At 51.3% G+C, this 26,586-nt stretch overlaps 4 protein-coding genes across 4 annotated transcripts; 3 read left to right on the top strand and 1 right to left on the bottom strand.

Moving 5' to 3' along the window:
* Positions 1 to 4,493: 4,493 nt before the first annotated feature.
* On the top strand, positions 4,494 to 5,453 carry ETH_00026940 (uncharacterized protein; the record flags this gene model as incomplete). The annotated part of the gene is made up of 1 exon (XM_013373090.1): positions 4,494 to 5,453. The coding sequence occupies one exon, from the start codon at positions 4,494 to 4,496 to the stop codon at positions 5,451 to 5,453; it is 960 nt and encodes a 319-aa protein (XP_013228544.1).
* A 5,587-nt stretch (positions 5,454 to 11,040) lies between these two features.
* ETH_00026945 (uncharacterized protein) lies at positions 11,041 to 12,246 on the top strand (the record flags this gene model as incomplete). Its single annotated transcript, XM_013373091.1, has 1 exon — positions 11,041 to 12,246. The coding sequence occupies one exon, from the start codon at positions 11,041 to 11,043 to the stop codon at positions 12,244 to 12,246; it is 1,206 nt and encodes a 401-aa protein (XP_013228545.1).
* Positions 12,247 to 12,420: 174 nt separating this feature from the next.
* ETH_00026950 (PPR repeat-containing protein, putative) lies at positions 12,421 to 15,700 on the top strand (the record flags this gene model as incomplete). Its single annotated transcript, XM_013373092.1, has 7 exons — positions 12,421 to 12,538; positions 12,906 to 13,069; positions 13,719 to 13,853; positions 14,006 to 14,170; positions 14,317 to 15,052; positions 15,166 to 15,353; positions 15,581 to 15,700. 7 exons carry the CDS (start codon positions 12,421 to 12,423, stop codon positions 15,698 to 15,700), a joined length of 1,626 nt encoding a protein of 541 aa, XP_013228546.1.
* Positions 15,701 to 17,081: 1,381 nt separating this feature from the next.
* Positions 17,082 to 26,204, bottom strand: ETH_00026955 (uncharacterized protein; the record flags this gene model as incomplete). The annotated part of the gene is made up of 1 exon (XM_013373093.1): positions 17,082 to 26,204. The coding sequence occupies one exon, from the start codon at positions 26,202 to 26,204 to the stop codon at positions 17,082 to 17,084; it is 9,123 nt and encodes a 3,040-aa protein (XP_013228547.1).
* Positions 26,205 to 26,586: the final 382 nt, after the last annotated feature.

Consider the following 26,586-nt stretch of genomic DNA (forward strand, 5'->3'; position numbering starts at 1 on the left):
CATTATTCTCCGTATCCGCTGAGCGACACTTCACCAGTGCATAGACATTTTTTGGGATTGAAATTTTTACTTATCTAAACACATAGTTCAAGCCCCTATTACGGCGAATACTCTTCTGCTGGCAAGCCAAAATTTCAACGCTCTACCTCCCTTCTTAACTTCGAACGGCAATGACTCATACTAGTATACAATTTGCTCTGTAAAACAGAATGCTTGGCCAGTACAAGCCTGCAGAGTCAGACAAAATGTTGATTCCCCCTGAGGGGCAGGTGCATTGGAGCCTGAGAACATAGTGAATTTCGTGAGAAATGGCTTCACTTACTGGCTATTCGCCTCACGCAATAAACTCACCGGTTGTTTTATTAAGCGGTACCGAGAATGCAGTGAATACAGTCTTTGTACAGCTGTAAGGATGCATATCGTGAAGCATGGCTGGGATTTAGCACAGAAAATAAGTGATTTTAAAAGATGACTTTTACAAAAATTCTCCGTATAAAAAGGACGTATAATAGAATCATTTACTGAGTTACATTCAGCCGCGCACCGTAGATATACATGATAAATCTCAGCAACAGGTGTGAGCAACGCTCGAGCCGGAACACTGGACAAACATACAGGGAAATCACAAGAATCAGATAGCCTGGAAAAAAGCATCAAAAGGCGAGGAGAAAACCTCTGGATCCTAGTTTGTGCTTAACAACTTTACTCGGGCACATGGCGTTGATCCAAGAACCAGTCCACAACTTGAGCACATCTTGTGAGAGACTGGAGGAAATCCAGATACTAAGCGATAAATATCAAGCGGTCATCTTCCAACAGATGGCTAGCACGATCAAGCGACCGCAAAAGGTATGCAAGGGCATTGCTGGGGATGCGCAGAGGGAAACACTATCTGCTTATTTGGGCTTCATCAAAACAGATGAACACTAGTAGTGCGGCGTGCAACTTTTCCTTTAGTGGACAACATGACCGGCAAACGCTTTACAAAACTACGTGAGATCCAAACCCAAAAGGATGCGTCAGCCGGGAGTCGAACCCGGGTCGCCTGCTTGGAAGGCAGGTATCCTAACCGTTGGACTACCAACGCCCCAGGGGGGCAGCGTTTCCGATACAGTATATACTGCGGTTGGCGGCTCGGTGTACGTTGCAGATCGTGTACGAACCCCAGCTTCTGCTGGTTCTGCCGTTCTACTTCAAGGAGTCCTTACTCATCCAACAAATTTTCGCTGTTCACTTTTTTAGTCTAGGTGTCTAGTTATTAGGCTGTATACTTAGTTGTTTATTTCTCCCCTCACGTTTTCGTCACTTCTGAGTATTCCATATACAATTTTTTCGCTTTTTGATTGTCTGTTTTTATTATTCATTCGTTTTCCGTCAACTTTTGCACGTTCCATTCCACTGCTAGTTCTGAGGCATTTCGCACTTCATTTTGTTCTTCTTTAGTCCCTTGATGTCCGATGTTTTTCTTTACATTCCACTTATTCACAATTTTTTTTGCGGTGTTTAGTTATTCAAGCGTGCCCATTTTTCTGTGCAGCTGAATTCCTTTGTGTCAGACTCACCCTTTTGCCGTAGGGTCACTTTACTCAATGTGGCGAAACGTTCTTCGGTGTTACCCAGTTCTTGTAATCCACTCTATTTGTCCATAAACATTCACTTTTCCTCGTTTTCTAGGCAATAACGCCTAGCAGCGTCACTTGAATGTCTTAATATATGGAGCAAACGGGCAACTTCCACTTGGTAAATGATAAAATGTGTGCATTCGAGGCTAATGAGAGTGAGCGGGACCCGGTTTAGGAAAATGTGAATCAGGCGGATCAAATTAGTAAGCAGCACAGAACAGAATCGTTAAAGAAAGGAAACAACGAAAAGCAAAAACTTGGAGAAGGCGTTAGTTGGAGTTCAGCAGGTCGGCTTGATTATATACAAAGAAAGAAAAATGCAGCTTAGGCTGTGAAGAGACTTATGCCCCAGGCTTAGATTACTTTCTGCAGCTTCCTGCAGCTTCCACTGGAGCTTCGGTCGCTTCCAAAGGGGCTTCAGCAGTTGTTAGCATTTGTCACAACGTCATAAGCGAACGAATCTTCAGGATCACAGAGCAGCTCCTGACTGAATGGAATATTGAAACAAGTGTCTCTCTTGTCCGCTTGGCCTGCAGTTTTGTACAAATTCCATGGAGGAAATCTGATGGCTTCAAGATATGATTGTTAGACCACAGAGGCTCCATCTGGCCCTATGTAAGTGTCTCAAGGGAATTTAGCGTAGATCAGTTAGTGAGGGCGTTACCGAGATAATCATGTCAAGAAATGCCACATACCATTCCGCCCATGCTCTCTCTAAGGCAGGAGGTGTCATGGCAACGACGCTCAAATTTTAAATGATGTTTGGGGGGCAGTACAGTGCATCTTCTCAGCTGCAAACTCTCAAGGAGTAAAAAGCGGATATCGCTTAGCTTGGAGTCCGCGTAGGATTTTTCCTGCGAGTTAGCATACACGCTCTGGTGCTTTTGCCCGGGAGCAGAGTTTTCGAAAGAGCTGAGTGAAGACAGAGACAATGCGACAGACTAATCGCGGACAGTCTCAATATCAGACACGGCAAGGGGCCTTGAAGCGACTACGGCCTCGAATGAAGCTATTTTAGTAATAAGCATTTGTAATGCATGCCAACTCAAAGGTGGCTTCGACATTCTCTCGCATGCCTACATTTGCTGAGAGTTTAAGCTATCTCCTTGCGCCTTCGGGCTTTCTGTCTGCAGATGGCTACAGTTTCTGTAAAGCACATGCAAAGGCACGTGGGGTAATGTGGCACTAAGGTACGCCAAAAGCTGTGAAAACTGGCAATTAAACAGAGAGGCCAAAAAGGAATCCCACAGTTTCGGCAGCGGATGCCTTCATGGGCTGCCACGCCCATCATTCTAGTTCCATTGGTATGTTGTTCGTGCAATGCCGCACAAAAGCGCTACCCAGCTTTTCATGCTATAGAACACAGCGCACGGGCAAGCAAGATGATACGTGCTTCACACTGGATAGGTTCATGCAGTAAAGAAGTACAGGAGTGAGTGTCCTGAGAGCGTCAGCTGGCGAGTCTCTGGTGCATTTGAGGGGGTGAACGTATTTGTGCAAGCGCTCGTGTGAACATGAACATTCCCATTTCCAAATGTGGTGGCCATTAACACAGGCTCGAGTGCAATTGTCCAAATGTAGGCACTGTTCCTTTGAGGCCAATGATTTCTAAGGCTACTTTACTCTGGCTGGGCTGGTCCGTTTTGGAGAGAGGTGATGTACGAATGTTTTGTGGCAACGCTGTTGTGGAGGCAGCTAGAAGTGCTGGACCTTCTTAGCATCATGGGACCACCCAGGTAGAGGTGCGCTACAATGATTGTCATATCATGGGGCTACGACGAGAGAATAGGCGGATCGCCAGTGTATCATCAAAAAATGCAGTGGCCTTGAAAAATGTTTTTGTTGTAATGAGTTAAACATATCGATGGCCTTCTAGTCGCGCATAAAGTGCTTCTGCTCAGTGAGGCGTACCGCCTTGTCAAGTAACCCAACCCGCCAACACTGCTGCTTTCAAATATTGCAGATATAGAGAAGCCTGGGGCAGCACTGTACGGCGGCCACGGGTTATTCGAGCTTACATCGGTTCTGGCACCACTCTGCGAGGCTCGCTATCACTCATATATCAAGTAATAAGGACACAGGAGTGTTACAGTGCCACAGAGTGTTCACGCAGCTATACGGATGAGCAGAACTTTGAGGTCTGAGTATGCAGAACACATATTCTGGTTGCACTTAACTAGCATACAGTGGGGGCTGGAGGCGTTTGCAGCCTCTCACGCAGCTGAACGTTCACTGGGGTATATGGCCATAACAGATTCAGGAAGAAGCAAAAGCATCATTCCAGAAGGATGGTGTAGTGCACAGGCACTACAACAGGGCTTGCTGGTGACCTATAGAAGATAGCTAGCTAGCGACCTACAAGGGGTCGCAACACTGGAGGAGGACAGGACCCTCCTATTGGGATCAAAGTAAGGCAATATGACTGCGAATTAACGTGCATACACTAGAGGTGCCTGAAAATGAGTGGAGACTGGGGCTGGCGATAGCGCCGGCACCAGTGCAGGCCTCCTCCCCACAAGGCCCGAGCACCCCAAGTGGGGCGAATTGAACGACAACAGACTTTGGAAAAACTTAAGAATAACTGTATTTCGATATATATAAGCTACTGTTTCAAGGAAATGGGCCAACGTTAGGTGCCAATCATAGGCCCTGCTCGAGGGGCAGGTAGCAGCGTAGTCGCAGCAGTAGGCGCTGTGCACAACATTTGGGGGCTGTTCCGGGATAGAAATCTTTGTTCTTTCCGGACTTGGGAGTAGTATTTCTACTGAAATAGTATGTTTTAATAACTCACGCCTAGAAATCTTCGCTCAGTAAGGGATGCACCTCCGCAAGGGACGCGTTATCGGCCCCACACCGCAGGAGACTTCTACAATGTCAGTGAACAAAATGCCGAGCGGGACGCCGGCCCATCATCCCCATGCTACTCCGAAGCCCACCGTGGCAGAGCGGCCGCATGGGCATAAGGAGGCGCCCCCGCAGGTGATACCTATGACCAATGTTATGCCAGGGGACAGTCCCTTCGTCACGTGGGACCAATTCCAGTCTGCTATGAGTGTGATAAGAACTGTTATTGGGGGGACCGTGGAATCCGGCACAACGATTCCCATACTACCAGAAGACGGCAGCACTATGCAAGCCTTTCTGCTGCGCATCGAGCGCCGGTACAATCAGATGAGATTGGAACCGCGCGAGTGGGGAAATGCATTTATTGACCACCTTGTGGGCCCGGCTCTAACGTATTGGATGTATATACGGAGAACTATAGACCTAAGCGACTGGGAGACAGTACATCACAGGCTTTTGGAGCGGTTTGACAAAACAATGTCGCAGAGTCAATTGTTAACGGAGTTGGCTAAAGTACGGTGGAATAGTAACCCGAAGGAATACGCGGACCGGTTTGCGGCTGTAGCGGAGCCTGGTTTGGGTGTTTCCCCCGACGACCTCCGTGACTATTACTGCACCGGGCTACCGACATACCTCCATCTTCTAATAACCAATAACGGACAGGTGGAATATCAGTCGTGGGAACAAGCGGCGACAGCCGCAACACGGTTCTACGAGCCCGAGCAGAGTGTGCTGGAACTCCGAGAAAGGACCAGTCGAGCCATTAGAGCTGCTATCCAAGCTAATGGACCCCGTGGGTGCCAGGAACTTGAAAATCGACCTGGAGGAACCCACGCGAACTGCTTTGAGTGTCAGGGTCGCGGGCATCCGGCACGTCTCTGCCCCAGCGAAGGGGAACGTACCAAATGTCCGGGGGAAATATGCAAGAAGTGTGGCGGTGTGGGACACTATGCTCGGGACCTACGTATGAACGAGGCTTTGAAATAACTGTCCAAATAGCATAAAATGTAGTTATTTCTAGTTTTTCAAGTCCATTTTCTTGAAAGTCCCTCATTCGAGGTTCTTGCCTCCTTGACCCTATGGAGGAGGCCTGAACTGTAGTGCACAGGCACTACAATGGGGCTGGCTAGTGTCCTAGAGATGATAGCTAGCTAGCGACCTACAAGGGGCCGCAACACTGGAGGAGGACAGGACCCTCCCAAGGGGAAAAAAATAAGAAAAAATGTTAGTTAGTTCTAATGAATACGTGAAATGTGCGGAAATTGTGTGGAGACTGGGGCTGGCGGTAGCGCCGGCGCCAGTGCGGACCTCCTCCCCATAGGACCTAGGAGGTGAGCTCCCAGAAGGGGGGCGAACAGACCAGACAGATTTGAAACACTTAAGAATTGTCGTATTTCGATGGAATAAAGCTGTAGAGTCCGAGAAATGGGGCTACGCTAGGCGTAGTTTGTAGACCTGCTCGAGGGGCAGGAAGCAGCATAGTTGTAGTGCGCGGCGCCTACTGCTGCGACTACGCTGTTTCCTGTCCCTCTACAGGTCTACATTCTACACCTAGATTAGCCCCATTTCTCGGTCTCTACCGCTTATTCCCGTCGAAATACGACGATTCAGGAAGTGTGTGTGTTCACTGTCTTCGATTCGCTCCCTTCTCGGAGCTTACCCCCTAGACCCTAGGGGGGAGAGGTCGCATTGGTGCCGGCGCTATCGCCTGCCCCAGTCTCCACACGATTTCCGCACAATTCACGTTTTCACTAGAACTCACTAACGGTTTCCTTATTTTTTCATGTATTGGGGTGGGCCCTGTCCCCCTCCAGTGTCGCGGCCCCTTGCAGGTCGCTAGCTAACTATCATCCCTAGGACACTAGTCAGCCCCATTGTAGTGTCTCAGCACTACAATAGTCGCAGCAGTAGGCGCCGCACACTACATGCATCGGTGCCGGCGCTATCGCTAACCCCAATTTCCAGGTATTCACAGACACGTCTAGTGTATACAGGCTAATTTGTTGATAAACTGTCTTACTTCGATACTAGTAAGAAGGTCCTGTCCTCGTTCAGCGTGTTGACCTCTTGCAGGTCGCCAGCTAGCTATCTTCTTACAGTCACCAGCAAGCCCTATTGTAGTGGCAGTGCACTACACATGTCGCCATCTACCCCGGGAAGAGCTGCTTTTCGGGACAACACCGGAATAGCAGACTCAGTGCTTTTCTTCCAGGGTCTACTCGCATAAAATTGGGCATGCAGGAACAAATAGAAATGCTCGAAAGTCGCAACTTGCTTAGACCGAAATCGCAACTTGCATCACGGGTTAATTTTATGCCCGAGATACCACACGTGCCTACATACTGCCTCTCGCGAACATTGACACGAGGATCGGCTTATGTCCAGAATCGTCGCACCTTCAAACAGCGACAAATGAAACTGCAAACACACGGTGTGAACGTGCACTCTCTGTCCACTAACAATTCCAATGGGATTAGCCATTTTTTTCTCACCACGGCAACTCAACTCAGTTCATACTGCCGTGGCTCTCATCGCTGCATCCATTGCAGCTGCATTCTTTACAGAGGCAAAGGGGCGTTCCCAACATTATTTTGCCTTATAAGCCCTGATGCTGCAAAAGAAAAGCATGGCTCATGATTGGCTAAAGCAGCTTCTGCCCCTGCAAGCCTGCAATGCATTTGTAATTGACTAGGTCAGTCTACGGGCTCCACGATTACCCAAAGGAAAGGGCAACTCGATGCAAAAGTTGCATCGGTCCCTCACGAAAAACGTGAATTCCATCAATAGACCCACTAATCCCTTTTTTATAACTTCCACAAAGTTTTTAAATATACACAGACTGGATTGTTCAGGATGTATGGCTTGAATCCTTGTTGTCCAGAAAACCTGCAGGTGGTGACTGAATATCTTTCTACGCGCTTTAATGAAGTGCATTACTGGCTTCCTGACTTCGCGCTTTCGGGCCGTTGAAACCACAATAGGAAGATAAAAATGAACCTTAAAATGTCAAAATATTTTTGAACGCAAGGAGAAGAATAGCAGAAGCTTATTCATCTTCCGGTCGCGCCTTAGAGCAGCGGAATTCAATTCGTTTCCTGTTGAGCTCACTATAAGCATCACAACTCAGTAGTGCAGCAAGCGTCATATTGCAGGGCTACTCGTACTCTCACATACGATTTATCTATGTCTTAACTTATTTGTATGTAGGCGTTCAACAATGTTCGAGCTTTGATAGGTTCTTCCCCGGCCTGCCCGTAACAAGCAACAGTTTATACTATCAAGGACACTCAGGCTCCATCCTGCAGCAAACATACATTAAGAAACATGTGAACTACATATAGAAACCTTTAGTAGCCTTACAGCGAATTTCTGTGTAGACATCATAATGGTCCGCGTTGGGTCCGGTGGCTGCCCCCGTGTGAGGCCTCTCGAGGAATTCTCCTACCCGCTTTAGGCGCAATCCTTTGCTTGATGCAAAGCAAAAATGTGTTCTGGCGCCCCTTTTGCAATACGTCAGCTGTAAGTCGTAAATTCCCAATGCAGCTCAGAGACGGCCTTCATGGTAACATGATAACTGGAAGAAATTACCTTGCACATAAACTTAGCTCCCGACCCATCAAGCCTCGTGTGCTCTCCAACGAGCCTAAGGGGTTGGGCCTGGCAAGAAAAAATGTAACATTGCCACGTCCAGATGCCGAAATATCGGCTAGGGAGCAAATACATCGCAGTGGGAAATTTGAGACGTCCACTTCGCTAGAGAAGAAGTGAGCCATTTTACTTAAAGAATCCACGGAGCGAAATGGCTCATTTCTTTTCTAGCGAGGTAGACATCTTCAGCAACTGTGTGCTTTCCTCTTCTGTAGCGGAGTAGTGCGCTCCCTCTCCAGCAGGTCTGGTCCCCTGAGATTAATTTTTGGTATCTGCCTACTCCAGTTATTAAAGAGCGCTTTCAGTGCTTTTAGCATGTGCTGCACATCAACTGGTACCATATACCAGCTCGGACTCACAAACGGCCCGACGTCCTGTGGCCTCGTGGGCGTTCCCATGTCTCACCAGGAAAAATTCGTCATAAAGTGGCTTTGATATGCTTTTAAATTAAGGAAGGAGCGAAAATAGCACTGCCATCTATCTTAGTGTAGGAGCTACGCTGGCGCATCAGCAAAAGTATCCATCAGGCAGTATCAGGAGGCACCAAAAAAGCCTTTAAATCAATCAGTGCTCCAATATAGCGCAAGGGAAACATTAGGCAGTCCTTGCAGTGTTGGGTTTCTTTGTCACGCCCGTGTCGACCATGTGGGAGTGTACTGATGCAGGATACTGCTGAGCGTTCGATCGCATAATCAGGCTTTGACTAGATAACTTAGCCCCTGGACAAAGTGCTAGCTCAGCTTTTCGTTGGCTCTGTAAGAGCACCAAAGCCCTTTTCTCGTGTAGTGCAATGAGATGAATAGCCGACAGCAATGCCACCAAGCATGTGCGTACGTTGCCTGGTGAGCAGCTATGACTAGCTCTCCCCTGCCGCCGTATATACCTTTCCTTCTAACAATTGTGAAGCAATATTCTTCTTGGCATGGTCTAAATTTTATGTTGCGCCTCCGTTGCTTGACGTGTCTGCATCGGATGCAGCGAACTAAGAAGATGCGGCGTTCACCTCAGGACCTAAACTGGCGCGGAAAAGAGGAAGTAATCCACTCCCATGAAGATGAAAGGCAAACGCGTCATCTGATCTTTTGGGTAGTTGTTAGATACGAGCAACGCAGTGGGGCCTAGCGAGGATAAAAGATCAACAGTGCACCGCTCACCCCAGCATCAGGCAGCAGACCCTCTTTGATGCCATGTGAGAAGATGAAATAAAACAGTGAACAAGACGAAGAATATAAAAGCAATAAATTGGCCTCTCGACTGCTTTTGCAGCTAAGCGTTTTAGCCTCTAATGTGGCAATAGAACACCTCGAAATTCACCTTTTTCCCAAGCGTCTCCAATGCGTGTCCTGCAGGGCCTTTAGCACTATAGTGATATTCTTTCATGCCCACTTCTACTCTTTTCAGTAGCGAAATTCCACTGTATACAATGCTGAGCCGTGATGCGGTTGTGTAGTACCATTGGTTGTCAGTTAGGCATGGCCCTCAACCGGCAGCACGAAGAACCTAATCCTGCTGAACCAAGCAAGGTTCCCGCCCAGAAAAGGCAATGCAATTCTCTCTTTATTCTGAACCGTCAGCCGCTGTTAAAATGAAACACTCGTATTGTGTCCCTTCAATCAGCGTTGATACGCACTATGCACGTTACATTTTCTGCTGAACACCTATAATATATGCTCTAGAGACACTATTAGCGCACAGCAATTTCCAGTTGTTGGGACCAAGCTGCGATAAGAAATTATAAAACTGTAGTACAGAATAAAACGCACCCAGTTTAAAGATATTTTCACTGAGTGCAGCCACGGCAGTGCTGCATCCCTTGATTCCCTTATTCTCCTTGGGTTGCCGTCTGGGGTTATCTATGGAGCGCCAGCCTTCCCGCTTCCTCAAGATAGTCCTTCTTGTTCCAGCGGAGTACTCTGAAGGCTTGCAGTGAAGTGCGAATGGTGCCTTGAGGACAAACAGGTGAGCCAGTGCGCCGTTACCAACTGTACAGACAGTGTGGATGGTAGAGGAAGGGCCGCCACCAAGAGAAGCCATGAGGCATAAATGATCAAATTGGATATCCACGCAATAGTATGAAGTAGAACAGGAATAGTACAGAACTGCTTTCCAACCTACAGCGAGGACAACAAGCCCACAACAGGTGTACAAGCCTATTTCAAACCGCGGGGGAAGACGTGGCTAGTGAGCAAAAATTGACATTATGCGCAGTTTATGAGAGAAAAAAATATTTATTTTGTTGAATCTGATGCTTTAGAGACAATGCATCTACGAAATAGCTGACGTTCCACGGTAATTCAACCGCACGTAGCACTCACAGCCAGTCTCGGGGCGGAGCCGACTGCTGTCTTTGCACGGGAGACCGCACCGATAGCAGCCCAGTATGGACGTAGGCGACAATAACGCAAACAGAAGACCATGTTGAGCGTTTAATTTGTAGAAATTAACGCAATCAGGAGCTATGTCTGCGAGGGTGGAGAGACGGAAGCGGAGGGCCTTGACTCATGCGCGCCCCCCACTACACGTCCCCCTAGTAGAGAAAGAGCTGGGCCTTGCGTAGAAGGCAACACATGCGATTTAGTTTCTATTTGATTAAGGCGCTTCTTCCTCTCCCCTAGCCCCTTGTGTGTTTTCTAGAGCTGGCGCAAGCAACGCGGGAGGCCAGAGGGAAGAACCGACTGGCGGCGATCGTGGCCCTCCCAGGTGAGTCTTTGCGTGTCCCGCGTAAGTGGGCCTAAGCCTGTAGAAGCTAAAACGCATTATTTTCAGATTTCTCTGGGGCATTCATAGTCTCTTTTTGAGGTCTGGACAGTCCCCTTTCCAGGGACACCCTTCCCCGCGCACCCCCCTTCCCAAGGCCCACGTATATGAACATTAACAAGGGAAAGACACTTGTCAGCCTACCTGGCCTGCCTCTTTTCCTCTCCTGATGTCGGCAGCCGCCTGTTCCTCCAACGGCAAATGTGGTGTAAGTGAGGAAGTGTTTCGGGGCACGAGGGTACCGCAGCTTGCTGCAGCAGCAGTGCCTGTGCGGCCACGAAACATGGGGCCGGCCTCCCTTACCTCTGCAGCAGATTTTGGAAAAGGGTCTCACCCAGTAAGCTGTCTCTCCCTGCTGAGTAGGCCTCCAGAACCCGCAGTGGAGCAGGCAGCAGCCGAGAAGGCTGCTAGCGAGCGTAGCAGCTCCACCACAACTGCAGCAGAGGGCCCTCTTTCTGCCGATGCTTGCAACTCGACGTCATCAGACTCCGCATTCTTACCTACCGACCAGGAGCATGATCTGCTCCGCTTGTCACTGGCCTTCACAGCCGCACGCGGCAGCCCATCAAAAGCAGAATTTCCACGTGGGGCTGCTTTGTCTCCTTCCTCATCCGCGGCTGGAAAGGCACCTGACATGGCGGCACTCACGGCCCAGCTAAAGTGCCTTGATATGCAAAGTGGCTGTGGGTCTGCATCCCGGGAGCATAAGGATCTGAAGTCGGTCAATGTTCCTCTACAGCTACAGCCCCCTCTTACTTCGCCCCAGTCGAATCGCCAGAAGGAATCCAGTGTGGCGTCCGTAGAGGCAAGTGCCTGGGCCCAGACGCCGGTCAAAGAAGAAGACCTAGTGGCTTCCCGAGCACCTGACGAATCCCGCCCGCCGCAAGAAGTCCCCCGAAGTAGAAATAAGTCATGCGCTTCTACTCCAGCGGGCGGGGCTGGCAAATCTCGTGCGGGAGATACAGAAGACCAGGTCTACCGACTGGGTTTACTGCTTCGCCAGCTTGGAAGACTGGGAAGGGTGCGATCGTGTTGGGAAATATGGCAGGAGATGATGAACACCGAAGGCAAGCCCCTCATCGAGGCCCCACGTGCCTCTCAGGCATGTGTGCTTTGCCTGTTGCTGATGTCTCGTAGCATTGCATTTGTCGTAGAACGACCTGCCTGGTCTACGTGTCTGCTTTGCGCCGTAGGTCTGAAACCTAACGCTGTTTCGTACGGTTGTATCTTCGATGCCCTTGTAACCAATGGGGCTCTGGACTTGGCCTTGAAGCTGCTCGCAGACATGAAAGCTTCCAACCAGCCTGTCCGGCCCAACACGGTCATGTACTCCACCCTCATAAAGGGATGTGCACAGACAAAACAGGCAGGTTGACCGCCTAAAGGCCTCACCGCCACCTCTTAGCATTCCCAACCTTTTTCTGACGAGCCAGCATACGGTTAGCTTGGAAGCAGGCAGATGGAGTGAAGCGGTCATGCTACGCGCAGGAGACTGTTATCCCTCTTGTTGTATATTCAGCTAGATCAAGCCCTGAGTCTATTTGAAGAGATGGCCGCACAGGGGGTCGAAATAAACACTGTTACCTACAACTCCCTCCTCGATGTCTGTGCTCGAGTGGGGGCAATGGACCGCGCGGCTTCACTGCTGGATGACATGCTGCAGAAGGGTAAGCGTCGGCTTGAAGATATGACTTGGCGTCGCATGCGCACTTCAGCAAACGCTGTACAAACAAATGTTTACGGGCGTTCTCATCAGTGCCATGGGGCTCCTTGAACTGGGACAGACTAAGGAGGCCGCAGCACTACGCAGTAATGGAGGTGGCGACATTACTGCGTACTACGTGTTGTACGTGCGGAAGTCTCGGCTTTACTGCACCAAGTTACTGTGCAGGTCTACATACTTTCATGCGTAATATTCACGATGGCGTGATGTATGCATGCATGCATCGGAGTTCATTTGTACATGAATTAGAAATCCTGCATTTCAAGGCCCAAGACAGCACCGTATGTTTTTGTTTGTATGGTGCATTTTAGGTGTTCAGCCAGACTTGATCACATTTAGCACCATCATAAAGGGATACTGCGCCCACGGGCAGATGGACAAAGGCCTCCTCTTGCTCAAGGCAATGAAGCAGAAAAACATAAACCCAGATGGTGTCCTGTATAACTCGCTCCTAGATGGATGCGTGCGCTCTGGTGTACGTTATAGCTGGCCTCTTTCTACTTCCTGCGCGAGTAGTCTTACACGGAGAATTTCATACCCTGCCGCCTTCCTGTTCTTGACGTTTGAGTGCTGACGCAGTGGATCTAGCTCCGCTAAGGGTCTTAACGGCGAGCAAGAGTGAATGGTTGTGTGTATGGTTTTGACGTGCCTGGCTGCAGCGATCTTCCCTCTGCCTGGAGCTGTGGCAAGAAATGCAAGCGCAGCGCATAAAGCCTTCAAATTTCACACTAAGTATCTTAATTAAACTACATGGTCGCATGCGCCAGCTGCCCGTCGCATTTGAACTGGTCAAGCAACTCCCCAAGATGTACGACTTCAGAATTAACGCCCATGTGTATACTTGTCTAATGGCCGCATGCATAGAGAACAGACAGGTTCGTTTCCAGCACTTCTCAGGATCTTGGACACGCCTGCTAAAGGTATTCTGACGTGCTTCTCAGCTGTCAAAGTACATTTGCCCACGTGTTTGCCGCTAGGCAGTTCTCAGGGCTGCCTACATGCGTGATGAGCGGGATGCCATCCTATAGTATGGCATATGTTGTTGTGTGGTTGCACTTCGCCCGCGTTGTAAAGTGCATGTTAACACTGAATCTACTTCTGTTGCTGCCTGCGGTGCCTTCCAGTACAGGGCGGCTTACAACGTCTTGCAGATTATGCGCCGAGAAGGGGTAGCAGCTGACAGTAAGACTGTGAGCACCATTGTTTTCGGTTGCCTCAAGGGGAGAATGCATGCCCAGGCAGTCGAGGTTGTATTAAATGTAAGTCATGTTTTTACGTGGTTACATGTTTCCCTTCCTTCTATGTGGTCGCCGTCCCGTTTGCACTCCTGGACTTCTCTCCGTGCTCAGGCAGCTTGAGGATGCCTTAATAGTACACGCCCTCCGTGTGCTGCATGTGGGAGCCTATTCAGGCCCTCGAGACTCTGCGTGATGCGAACTCCCGAGGTCCAGGCCGCCATCCGCCCCGTGGCCGTCATGCTAACGTCGGGACGAATCGTAAACAAGACCTCCCGGCGATCGACGAGAAGACCGTTCGTCTTCTGGTGTACCATCTGAGAGAGCAACATATGCACCACGTGAGATAACTGAAAACCTGTTTGGGGTGCGGTGTTCATTTTCCTTCTTCATTCTGATTACCTGCGTTGACGGAACTTCCGTAGACTCCGTTGGTAGACCTTCCGCAAACGTTACACGTTCGAAAGTGCTTGCGTTGCCTCTACAGGAGTGTACTTTGGTTCTAGACACGGCGGTGAGCGTCGGCCTCATGAATCGCGCCACAGCTCAGTCACTACTCTCAGGTGAAGGAGCCTCCGGTCGCAGGAATCCCGTCATCTCGTCCGCTGCCCCCAGTGGAGCGTTCGCTCCACCGCAGCCTCTCAGCCGCCAACAGCACGTCTTAGCCAACTCCCCGCCAGTAGGCGCATGTCTCACAGGGATTCGCGGAGGTCAGCAGCAAACAAACTCGCACTGGAACGAGGCACGGGGAGTCCGCCGTCTTCCTTCTGGACGTCAAGGAGGTCCCGCTCACCGTAGCAGCCAAGGCGGGGCAAAGGAAGGACAGCTGTTCCCCGCTGAGGGCTATCTGAGATTTAGCACAACTCAAGAGAACACGATCGGCTCCGTACAACCATGGTACATCGATCCGCCGCCCTCCCAGACCCTTTCCCCAGATCCAGTGAGGCCTCAGGCGGTGAACACGCTGCATTCAGGGGCCGAAGGCAAACAACGGCCCCTCACGTCGCACCTACAAGACCCGCTGCAGTTCCATACTGCTGGGCTTTTGGGAGATCTGCCAATGCAGCACCTTCTGCACCTGCCGATCAACGGAAGCATTCTAACCGGAGGGAATGCAGGGGACTTATCCACTTCCATAGCTCCCAGTGGCCAAACGCTAACTCTGGGGGCTTCACCTTACTTGACTGAGGAGGGCATTTCAACGCAAGGGGCTAAATTGCACTGTAGGTGCCGACTTTTGCCACGTAGAAGGCTTCCTGGTAAAGAGACGGGATTGATTTTTTCATTTGCTGGGCCATTTTCCCGTGCGTCTGCTTCTGTATGGCTGACTTCGCAGCTTCTCTCTCCGTGGATTTGTATGGACCCGGGAAGGTCAGCGAGTCTAGCTGTATTTGGGGCGCGCCGGCTCCCGGGGATACAACACCGTCAGCAACGGGCTGCGGCCTCCTTGCAATGCCATCGGCCGTGGCCTGCCCACCGCCCCACGCGGTGGAGGTACCCAGCAATAGTAACGCTCTTCTTGGGGTAGGTCAGGTGCAGCACGTCTTTCTTGCAGGGCATAGGGCTAGGAGGTTGGCTATCGAACGTGCCAGGGATAAGAGAACAAGGGGAGGAAACCCTAACGCTGCATTAGTGATGGGCCGATACTTCCGAGTCGCCTGAGGCCCATGTGTAGAACGGGGGTCCCTCCCGCAAGGCTGATTCGACTTTATGTATACTTTAGGGAGAATAGTGTTGTTTTTCTTTCTCAGGCGGGAGGTCCATTTTTCAATGAAGATTACCACCTTTCGGAATTGCCCCTCTCGTCGCCTGGTTTCCCTTGTGAGGGCTCGCTACAGCCCTCGTGCACTACGGCTCCTTTGTTTCAGTAAGGCCTGGCGTGCAACTGTCGTAGTTCTGTTCCCTCTCCACACTGCTTGTTTCTGGGAGATTGCAGCAACACTCTACAGTGTTTAAGCCCTTCGGCGTGTCCGGTGGCTTCGCGCTCGACCTGTTATTCAAGGAAGCTCGGAGAAGTCTGCGAGAGAGGCTCGCCGTTTTAATAAAATGGTACTCGTTCGCCTTTTCCCCGGAAATGATGCACCAGTGGGCTGACTGAGGGGGCGGAGGGAAGCTTTTTTGTTAATGTTCCCCTGACGCTCACTGCAGAAGTTGGAAGAACCTCCGCAGGGCGTTGGCCAGCATCCGGCCAGTCTCCTACGTGCACGTATATCGACTTCCACGTATCATCTCCACGTCTCTTCCGCGCGCTCTATTGCCACTGTGCCGCCTACAAGTCTTCATCGCTTCAGTCAAAGACAGAAGGTGGAGGAGTTTTTTGCTGCACTCAGAATCCCGTCGATGTAGGCCTATCGGCCTGGCCACCATCAAAGGGATGGTGCCGGCCAGCGGAGCGAACAAATAGGTGTCGCAACCAACGGAGCGCATCTGCAGTGTGAAAATTCATGCTGGACGAGACCAGTACACTTGCACCAATTCTACTCAGATTTCGCATGCAATCGTATCGTTCCAACGTCCCACTACTTGGCTAGCGCCCTGAATGAGAAACGCAAAACTCAGGGTGCATGCTGTAACCGCTGCCAACGTAGTCATACTACACAGAGGTGGGCGTGCCACGGCAGTAGTGTTCCTGTTCGTAAGGCGCTCGCAGTATCCACAGACAGACAATGAGCTGGTTTCGCGTTTCATATTGACTCCTAGGCGGAGGTCAACCGTCACGCGATATACTTGGTAGCAATTGGGAGCGGAAGCTTGTGGTACTTCTGTGCCCTGACTAACATATTTGACTACACTTAAAACCCGCGAACATTGCTTGGCACTTAGCAGCATGGAGTTACCGTAGTCACTAGTCTAGTCGAGCTAACGACGGGAAGGAGGCGACTCCTGTGGTGACTGGAGCAAACCCCTGTTCGTACGTATTCACACGCCAACGTAAAAATGTAGCGGAGGAACACTACAGAAAGTCTAAAAGTAACCGCAGTGTTAATTACCATCTCGCATCATAGCGATCTCCCACCATATGAGCACGTTCAGACAAACGTCTTTTCGTGACCGAAAAGGCTATCTACAGAAAAACATTCGTCGTGAGCACTGAGCCTGGCAGTGGTGCACTTCGTAATCGAACGCGGCGTATTGCGTATATCCGACGAAGGCGCGAAGCTGCTGCACGAGTTGCTCAGATTTAGGAAGAAATGAACTTGCGGGTTTCTGTCTCCAGCACAAACGCTTCAGTTCTCTCCGGCCTGTTTGCATTCAAAATCCCCAAAAGAAGCCGGCTACAGTGCTGGCGATGCCGCCGTCAGTCTCTTCATCGTCACTTGATGAGTCATTACTCTGGTCGTCCGCTCCGTCCACAGTCGAAAGTTTCAACGGCGGAACATCGCTGTCTTTCGAGGCTTCTACCGGAGTCTCAGTGCCTACAATTAGCTCGAGTAAAGATGGACGAGGCGCGCTGGACGTCGTCGGCTGTGAGGTGTCCTTGGAAGCATCAGGAGAAGTTCTTTCACTATTTCCAAACAAACTGAATCCCCACCCACCGCTCGTAGTCGGTGCTGTAGCTGTTCCGTTTGCATCTGCTTCGTTGGCAGCACTCTCTGCCTCGGAATGCGGGATGGACCTCTCGTCTGACGAAGCGTCCTTCTTTCTCGTCTTCTTTTTTTTCTTAGTGCTTTTCGCCTCCTCCCTAGGAGACTTCCCACGCTTTGATTCGCTCTGACTGTTGGTGGCAGCTCCAGAGATCTTCGATTTCTTCTCCTTCTGTCGTTTGTCCCCCTCTGGAGTTTCATTCAGTTTGTCAAATTCACCCTCCGGCCGCTTTCCTGGTTCTTCCTTGTGCGACGTTGCAGATTTCCCCTCCTCTGTATCATTCGGCTCAAGGTTAGGAACTTCCTTCTTCTCCTCGCTGGTCCCGCTAGCAGCCGCTGCTGGTGGATCTGGTCGGTCAGCCTTCGGAGCAGGAGGCGGGAGCCCTGGCTTTCGTTTTGTCAAGCTCATAGTTCTTTTTGGAGCTTTACCAGCGACAGCAGCCGACTCCTCAGCTGCTGTCACCATCTTTTGCCGAGGAGAGACTTGAGAAGCCGAGCCTCCCTTCTTAAGAGCCTCTAACTCCTTCTGCAGCTTCTCAAGCTCTTTCTTCAGGGCGACGCTGTCCTTAATTGCGTCCATTTTCTCCTTTTGTAGCGTTTCCAGCTTAGCCCTTAGCGTCTCCACTTCTTGCGTCTTTTCCTTTATTATTTTGTCCTTCTCAAGAGACTCTTTTCTAACCTCCTCTAACTGTGCAGTTTTCGCCTTGAGGTCCTCTTCCCGCTTCCTTAACTCAGCAGCTATGTCGGCGGAAACAGGACCACCAGCCTTCAGCTTGGCGATTTCAGCTTTCTGTTCCTCTATCAGAAGGCACTTCTGCTCAATTTGCCTCTGGAACTCAGCAAGACGCATCCTGGCATCCTTTATATCCACTGAAAGGCCAGAGGACCCCGCTGCAGGACCCTCCTCCAAATGCCTATTCGAAGTTCCTCCTCCAGCTGCGTCATGATCTGGACGCTGGGACGCGCTTTCCTGTGGCTTGTCAACCGCCACTTCACCTTCCCTCGTCTTGGCACCACGAAGAGACTCTGTAAAAGGCGCGCGAAGCCGAGACAGCTCACTCCTAAGCGCTTCGTTTTCCGCCGTCGCCTTCTGCAGCCTCCTCTGTAGAAGACCTAATCTCGCCTGAAGCTTCTGTTCCTCAGGACTCTTGCTATCTTGTCCTCCACCACCGAACCACGACAACAGACCAGCGGGTTCGGCTTCGTTGTGCTGAGTAGGTGGTCTTGTGGCAATCTCGAGCTCCTCCTTAGTCTCCTGATAAAGTTGCTCAAGTTTTTCTAGCCTTTCCTTGGTGGTTTCCTCCTCTTCCTCTAGGTTCGCGATCTGCACCTTCTGCGCTTTGTATGCCTTGTACAGTTTATCCCTCTGCGTTTTAAGTCCTTCATACTTCTTAGCCCAGTCACTTTCAGGGTGAGCATCCAGCAGAGCCGAAGTGCTATGAGTAGTGAGACCTGTCTCCACTGTTGAGCCGTGGTTGATGTCATCAGTTTCTTCTAGTGCAATACCCGAAGCAGGAAGAGCCGCGGCAGAAGCAGATTTCAGCACAAAGCTTTTCCCTTCCATAGCCTTAGCAACAGCCATCCCTCCCTTATCCTTGCCTTCTTCCGAAGGATCCATGTTGCGAGTCTCACGCTTGGCTTGGAACGACTCAAGTCTCCGGCGCAGGGAATCCCGCTCCTTCTCCATCTCAACAAGGGCATTGCATTTTATCACGAGATTCCGGATCCGCCGCTTCGCCCTATGTAACCGTTCTGTTAGGTCCGCCACAAGCTCTTCGGCAGAAGACATTTCAGCCCCGGAGTCCCCGTCTTCTGTTTCTGCGTCCGACTTGGACAGAACTTCCTCAGTCAGAAGACTCGCCTTATCAGGAATTCCATCGAGATGCATTGTTCCTAAGGCGCCTGAATCGTGTTGCTTGGTGTCTTGAGGCCGCTTCTTGGCCGCCTCAGTATCCACAAGGCTCGTCGGGGGCCTCACTTCTCCTCCACCTTCAAGTGCTTCTGAGCTTTCATCTCCACCCTTCGCTTCTGTATTTGAGCCTGTATGCGCTTTAGTTGGAATCGCAAACTTCGCGGGCTTCGACTTGAGCGGTGGCGCCCCCTTAGGCTTCGTGCTGGGAGCCCCCTTGGCAGCTGATGACCTCAAGGTGCGAAGCTCCGACTCCAGTGCAGCAATTCTTTCCTTCAAAGCATTTCTTTCTCTGCGTAGTGTCTCCGCTTCCTCCACATCGAGGCCTCCTTCTTTGCCGGAGTCACCCTTCGTGATGTGTCTGTCAGCCTCTTTCTCGGTCCCAGTGGCTTTCTCCTGAGCCCTTTGAGCCCTGAGCTGACCTCGTAGTGTCTCAACTTCCTTTTGAAGGGTATTTTGAAGATTCCTTAACTCGTCGGCAGCAGCTAACTGTTCTCGTAAAGACGCTACTTCCTTCTCAAGCTTCTCTTTTAACTCCGTTGTCAGCTCTGCCCCACTGCCTTCGAGCTCTCTCATCGGATATGCTCCCATAGAAGGAACTTTTGTATTTTCCATGGACTTGAGCACAGATAAAGCCCCTTTCTTAGGAGCCGTGATATTTCTCGCTGAAGAGTCTATTTGAGATTGGGACGACGGCCGTGTCATCGCTGGTTTGCCATCTTCCAGAGTGGCCTCCTTACCTGCACAAGAGCCTATTCTTTTCGGTGGTGAGACTTTCTCGGCAGCAACTGTTTCTTTGCCTTCTTCTTCTACAGCGTCTGGATCTCTATGCCTAGGCGACAGTACTTCCCTTCCATTCATTTTTCCAGGTGTGTGGTCGCCCTTCTGCCGAGCTGCGACTTTGTCTCTTGGCCGCCTTCCTGGTTCTTCCTTGTGCGACGTTGCAGAGTTCCCCTCCTCTGTATCATTCGGCTCAAGGTTAGGAACTTCCTTCTTCTCCTCGCTGGTCCCGCTAGCAGCCGCTGCTGGTGGATCTGGTCGGTCAGCCTTCGGCGCAGGAGGCGGGAGCCCTGGCTTTCGTTTTGTCAAGCTCATAGTTCTTTTTGGAGCTTTACCAGCGACAGCAGCCGACTCCTCAGCTGCTGTCACCATCTTTTGCCGAGGAGAGACTTGAGAAGCCGAGCCTCCCTTCTTAAGAGCCTCTAACTCCTTCTGCAGCTTCTCAAGCTCTTTCTTCAGGGCGACGCTGTCCTTAATTGCGTCCATTTTCTCCTTTTGTAGCGTTTCCAGCTTAGCCCTTAGCGTCTCCACTTCTTGTGTCTTTTCTTTTATTATTTTGTCCTTCTCAAGAGACTCTTTTCTAATTTCCTCTAACTGTGCAGTTTTCGCCTTGAGGTCCTCTTCCCGCTTCCTTAACTCAGTAGCTATGTCGGCGGAAACAGAACCACCAGCCTTCAGCTTGGCTACTTCAGCTTTCTGTTCCTTTGATGGATACCGCAGCAGCTGTGTAGGCTCTTTGCTGTTCAGGCTTTCCCGTGGGACGTCTGCTGGTGGAGGCTCAGTACTAAGCAAAGGCTCCATCTGAGACTGCGTTTTGGCGCCAGTAGAAACTAATTTCTCTTCTAATACTCGCACCCTGTCCCGAAGCTCGTCGCGCTCCTTCAACACTGTCTGCAAGTCTCCAGAGGCTCGCAGAGTTTCCCTATCACGTTCTTCTAGTGCATTTCCGCTTCCAGGCTCTGCACATTTTTGCGCCCTGGTCTGCAGTTCGGTCAGCTGCCTTTGCAGTTTCTCCATCTCCTTCTGAAGAATCTCATTCGCCTTCCGCGCTTCTTCGCCAGCAAGAACCTCCCTCCGCATCCGTTCAATCTCGACCTCGAGCTTTTTTGCGGCTTCAGCCTTTGATTTGAATGTTCTCACCTCCGCCTCGAGTTGTGCTACCCTCAGCTGCGCTGATTCTGACTGAGTTCCCTCAGGGACCAATAAGGGCTCCACGGAAGGCGCCTTCTTCGGTGGTGCTGGGACCTTGGTGTTCTCGGGTAACTTCTTGGGACCTCCCACCGACACAGCCTTTACCTCCGTGGTAGCAACAGCGCCTTCATCTTTAACGGCACGGGCCCCTCCAGTGGACGCTGTCGCTCCTTCTGCATGTTCTTCTGCTCCCCCTGAAACAGTAAAACCTTGAGAAAGCGGTATGTCTACGGAAGACTGGGGAATTGCAGGTGATGCCTTTCCCACCGAATGCCCTAGCTTCTTGGGCAACGCAGATTCAGCCTTTCCTTTAGACGATGCATGAAATCGCTCTGGAGACGATGCCACCGGTGGGCCTTTAGCAGGGATTTCCTCGGGCAGGAATGCCCCAGAAGACGCCTCTAAGCCACCGGCCTTCGCATCCGCAGGGATTCCCTCGGGCAGGACTGCCCCAGAAGACGCCTCCAAGCCACCGGGCTTCGCATCCTCAGCCTCTGCAGCAGGTTCGGGCGCAGATGCTGTGTTCTCTGGTGAAGGTGTCGGAGAAGAAATTGCTGCGTTCTTGCTCTGCAATCCGCCAGCAAGCTTTTTCGTTACTGCATGGCTCACACGCTTCGACAATAAAGTGCCAGCCTCAGCACCTGGAAGTGCATTCTTTGTTTGGGATGCCTCAGGTCCTGTCTTGGCTACCTTCGGAGGCAACGCCTGAGGCTTCACCTCTGCAGTGAGTCGTTCTAAGGCTTTTGGCACAACCTGCTCTGTCGCCTCATCCTGAATGGAAGTGCCTTGGTCATTAGTTGTAACAGACAGCGCCTTCAGGGGCTTCGACATAGGCGACGGCGGTCTCTTGGTATGTGGCACAGGCAAACGCCCTGCGGAAGACTTCATATCTGCGGTAGCCTTTGGCTCCTGCCGTTCATCTACATAGTTCTGTGCCACGGTGCGTGGGGCCGCAAGTTCTTCCTCAACGGCTATCACCTGCCTGTTCAAACTTTCTCGATCCTTAGTTACCTCAACAGTTCCATCAGCCGTCATTGGTGCACCGCGGCTGCTGCTCGCCCGAGCTCCGATTTCTGGAAGTGCCTTCAACTCCTCTATCTGCTTTTTCAGCATTGCATTCTCCTTTCGAAGTTTCTCGGCCTCCTCTGTGAGCGCTGCGTTTTCATCCTTGAGTTTCTGAAGGGCGAGAAGCTGTTGCCTCAGCATGGTAACTTCCTGCTCCAGACTGTCAAGGTTAGCCTGCGCCTGCGCAGTTGCAGCTGCAGATTCTTCACCGGCTGTTGAGACTTCTTGTGCAGGTGCCTTTCTTAGGGTAATCGAGGAATGAGAAGCATCTTTACGCGAGAGGGGCATTTTGGTTGCGGGACCAGCCTCCTCCCGACTTTCAGAACTAGATGATGGCGCCTTATGAGCATCTACAATGTTCAAGAGCTCCTGCTCCAGTGTCTTTACTTTCTCTGACAAGCTATCGCGTTGCTTAACTACATCTGCGTAGTTTCCAGAGGAGGCTGAAGGGGCGGAGTCAGGTAACTCAACACAGTCGTTCCCTTCACTGGAGGGTCCTGGACGCTTTGAAGTGCCTGCAGCTGCCTTAAGCCTAGCCTGTAGCTCCTCGTTCTCCCTCTGCAATGTTTCATTAGCCGCCTTCAGTTCCTCTCCTGCCGCGACCTGCTTGCGCAGGTCAGCCATTTCTCTCTCTAGCCTCTCTTTCGCCTCTTTGGAAAATATCTCCTCAGGCAGCATTGCAGACTCCACTGGAGGAGCCTTTTTCGGAGGAGCTGGGACCTTTGTTGCTTCGGTAGGCCTCTTGGTTACTCCAACCGAGGAAATCTTTGCTTCCTTTACGGAGGCAACAGGCCCCTTAGCGAGAGCGGAACTGGCCGTAGTCGCGCAAGTTGCTGGTCCTTCTGCAATTCCATTGGCTTTACCTGAAACAACTGAATTTGCAGACAGGGCGCTGGGTATCGATGACTGCAGTGTTCCAGGCGACTTCTTACCCACAGCTGGTCCTAGCTGCATAGAAGGCACAGCCTCAGCCTCCACCACCGCTTGTTCTTCAACAGTAGTGGAACCCTGCAGTGAAGGCGCCGACAGCGTGGCCTTCATTACCTCCATTGGCAACGTCTTCGGCAACTCCTTGCCCTCTGAGAGCCCTATGGTCTTTGGCGAGGCGCCCTCGACTTCACTGTCTGCGCTATGCTGGCTTTGACGCCGTGCCGATGTGTCCTGTGAGGGCTTTGCAACGGATGCCTTTACTGGTATCGGTGGTAATGCACTCGGCTGCTTCCTTGAAGCTGGGGGCCCTGAATATTTTAACAACGAAGCTTCATCACCAGACTGAGACACAAGTACAGTAGAACCACGTCTGCGTGCAGTTTCCGCGGGGAGCCCCTTAGTTGGTGTCTTCGGCTCTCCGCTAGGCAGCGTCTTCCCACTCATGGGAATCACTACTTTCTTTGGGAGTGCAGTTTCGGCCGAACACTTCGTCTCAGGAGGGACAGTATCTGCACTGGATTGAGTGGCCGCCGGCAGGCCTTCAGACATCCCCGCGGGGAAGACCCCGATTCGCGCTTTGGCGGGACGAAGTTCCGAGACTCTGGATGGCCGGTTTGCACCCACCTCTTCTGAAGGAATGTAAGTGTCTGAATTAAGTGTTGCGTCAGCGGAAAATAGACCCAAGCTACGCTTCGGCACCGGCGGTTGTGGCTTGTTGGACTGTGAAGACTTCACGGTCTCTGAGGATGACTTGGAAGGTGAGGTGCATTTAGATTCCGATGATTCCTGAGTGGGGCTTTTCACGCTGCTGTTCACGGCTGCGAGTTGTTCCTCGAGTAACCTAACCCTTGTTTTCAAAATGTCCCGCTCTTCAGACATTTCAGAAAATTTGTCAGAGGTTGGCACTGGCCCAACGCTGCCATTTGTTTCAAGGGCCTTGCACGATGCCATCTTGAAGCCAGCAACCTGATTTCTTAGAGACTCGTTTTCTTTTTGCAAGTTCCCCACCTGTTCTTCCAAATATATGATTCTTGCATTCAGGCAATCTCGCTCTTTGGTCAGTGCCGCATTGTCACTTATAGTTCTCTCGGTTTTGGGCCCAGTTATTCCATTGGCAGCAACTTTGCACGACCCTACTTTACTTCTGAGGCGCTGGGTTTCGCTTTGAAGATTCTCGTACGCCTTCTTGAGTTCCTCGCCCGCCAACAGTTTTGCGTTTAAAGCGGCAACCGTCTTCTCCAGCTGCGCTACCTCTGCTGCTTTAGCGTGAAGGCGCTTGATGTCCATCTCCAGCCTTAATGCCATGGCCTTGTAGCTGTCTCGCTCTGAGGTAAGCGTAGGTATATCAGAAGCCGTAGGGGAGCCGATACTCTGTGGTGACAATGCCTTTGCAAGTCCCTCGCCAGCCTTCGCGTTCGTTGCAGCCAGCTTGGAGCTCAATTCTGCACACTGCTGGTGCATGTCTTCAACTTCCTTCCTCAATTGTGTCGCCTCCCGAGCGGAGCATTTCATCGCCTCAATCTCTTGGGCGTGCTTAGCTTGCAACTGTTCAATGGCCTCTGCGTGGTGTGCCGACAAGGTACTCAGCTTGGTCTCAGCAGCAAGCAGGGCGTTTGCCGTCTCTTTCTCAAGACTGTTTTTCTCTGATGCGGCAGCATCAAGAGCACTCTGGAGCTCTTCCAAGTGACCTCTAAGTTTACTGCACTCTTCTTCGGCAAGTTCTGCCCTTTTCTGACTCTCAATGAGAGCCGCGCTGAGTTTCTGCTCCCCGTCTGTCGCACTGTGTGACGCGCTGTTGCAGGTTGAAGGGGCCTCTCTGATAACCCTCTTGAGCTCCTTTAGCTCAGTTTGAGCAGCAGAAAGGCGCTGCTCCGCTACGGTCGCGCGTTTCTCCGCCAGCAAGGCCTGCGTCTGGGCATGCCGCGCTTCACTCACTGCTTCAGCTTCCCTCAGCTCTGCAGCCATTAACCGCGCCTCCCTCATCTTCTTGTCGCTTCCGTCTTCAGAACATGTTTCCGCATCTCCCTCTGAGTCCGCAACTGCATAGGCCCTTGCCAAGTCCTTCGTGAATTCTGGCACCACGCTCCCCTTCTCCATAGCGCTTGCTGTTGCCACTCTCGCGCGCCAGAGAGCCACGAGGGCGGGTGCATCTTTGGCGTGGATCATTCTGGCGTGGCTGGTAAGCCATGCACACGCGTCAGCGAAGGTGCGGCTCTTCAACTCCAACTCTACAATGACCTGTCGGTCTCTTTCTGCCTGCTTCTCCAATCTCCTGTTGCTCTCTAGAGCCTCGGCGCGCTCTTTCTGGGCCTTTGCCAGCTCTGAACTCTGCAAAATTCGCGCATTCGAAGTTATGAAACTCTGTAAGTAGGAATTTTCCTCCATAATTCTTCGCATCAGACTTGCTGCCTCCTGCTCGTGCGCTTTTTGCCTGGGCTGTTGCCTCCCCTGCTGCACGTTCTGGCGCGTCCCATTAGCCTTCTGCTGGACTTGTGCTTTTAGCCATTGATTTTCGCTGAACAAACGAGAAGTCAGCAGCCGCAGGTGGTTCAACAGTGGCACAGCGTCTGATGACTTGACGATGGAGTCAAGAGAGGCGGCCAGCCACTCTCCTTTAACTGAATTTTCGTCAACTTTTCGCCAAGTCTGTGCATTTTGCAACGGAAGTGCAGTTGATGGGGCCCTCCGCCCCTCAACATGCGGCCTACTCTGAGGACCCGGCTGGCCCCCGTTCAAGGATGGAATGCGCACAGTCCGTCGTCCCCGCCCCACTGTTTGCTCACGGGGGACCGATGTACTGCGATCTTGTCGCTGCATCTCCTTGAGGAAATAGGGCAAGATGGAAGTAGCATCCACAGCCCCAAGGGCAGCGTCAGGCTGCCCCCCGGGGGCCCCATCTCCACTTTGCGCCTCCATAGGAACGCATGCGGAGATACAGAGAATACGTCATACCCCTATGATGTAAAGCTTCCCCTAGTAAGCCATTGTAAAATCGCGGAGAGCCGTGCAGGGCATGATCCCTCCATCTCAAGCGGTAAAGGTCCGAAAACGGACGTGGCTAGCGCACAAAATGCATGTAGTCACACAGGATTCACTAACTTTTCTAAAGCAGACCACAACGGGACAAGCAATGTGCTACGCAGACCCTCAGGGGTATAGGCCTAAACAGGCGCTGCTTCGTATTGCCAGTGCAATAGCAATGACAGCGTCGGAGAAATCACTGCAATAGTTGTTGAGTTGATATAACACAAAGAGCACCTTCAGCGTGAAAAACAAAATACTGCACAATTTATGAAGG

Source organism: Eimeria tenella, genomic scaffold, assembly GCF_000499545.2.
Source record: "Eimeria tenella Houghton genomic scaffold, Eth_scaff12, whole genome shotgun sequence".
NCBI classification, from domain to species: Eukaryota; Apicomplexa; class Conoidasida; order Eucoccidiorida; family Eimeriidae; genus Eimeria; species Eimeria tenella.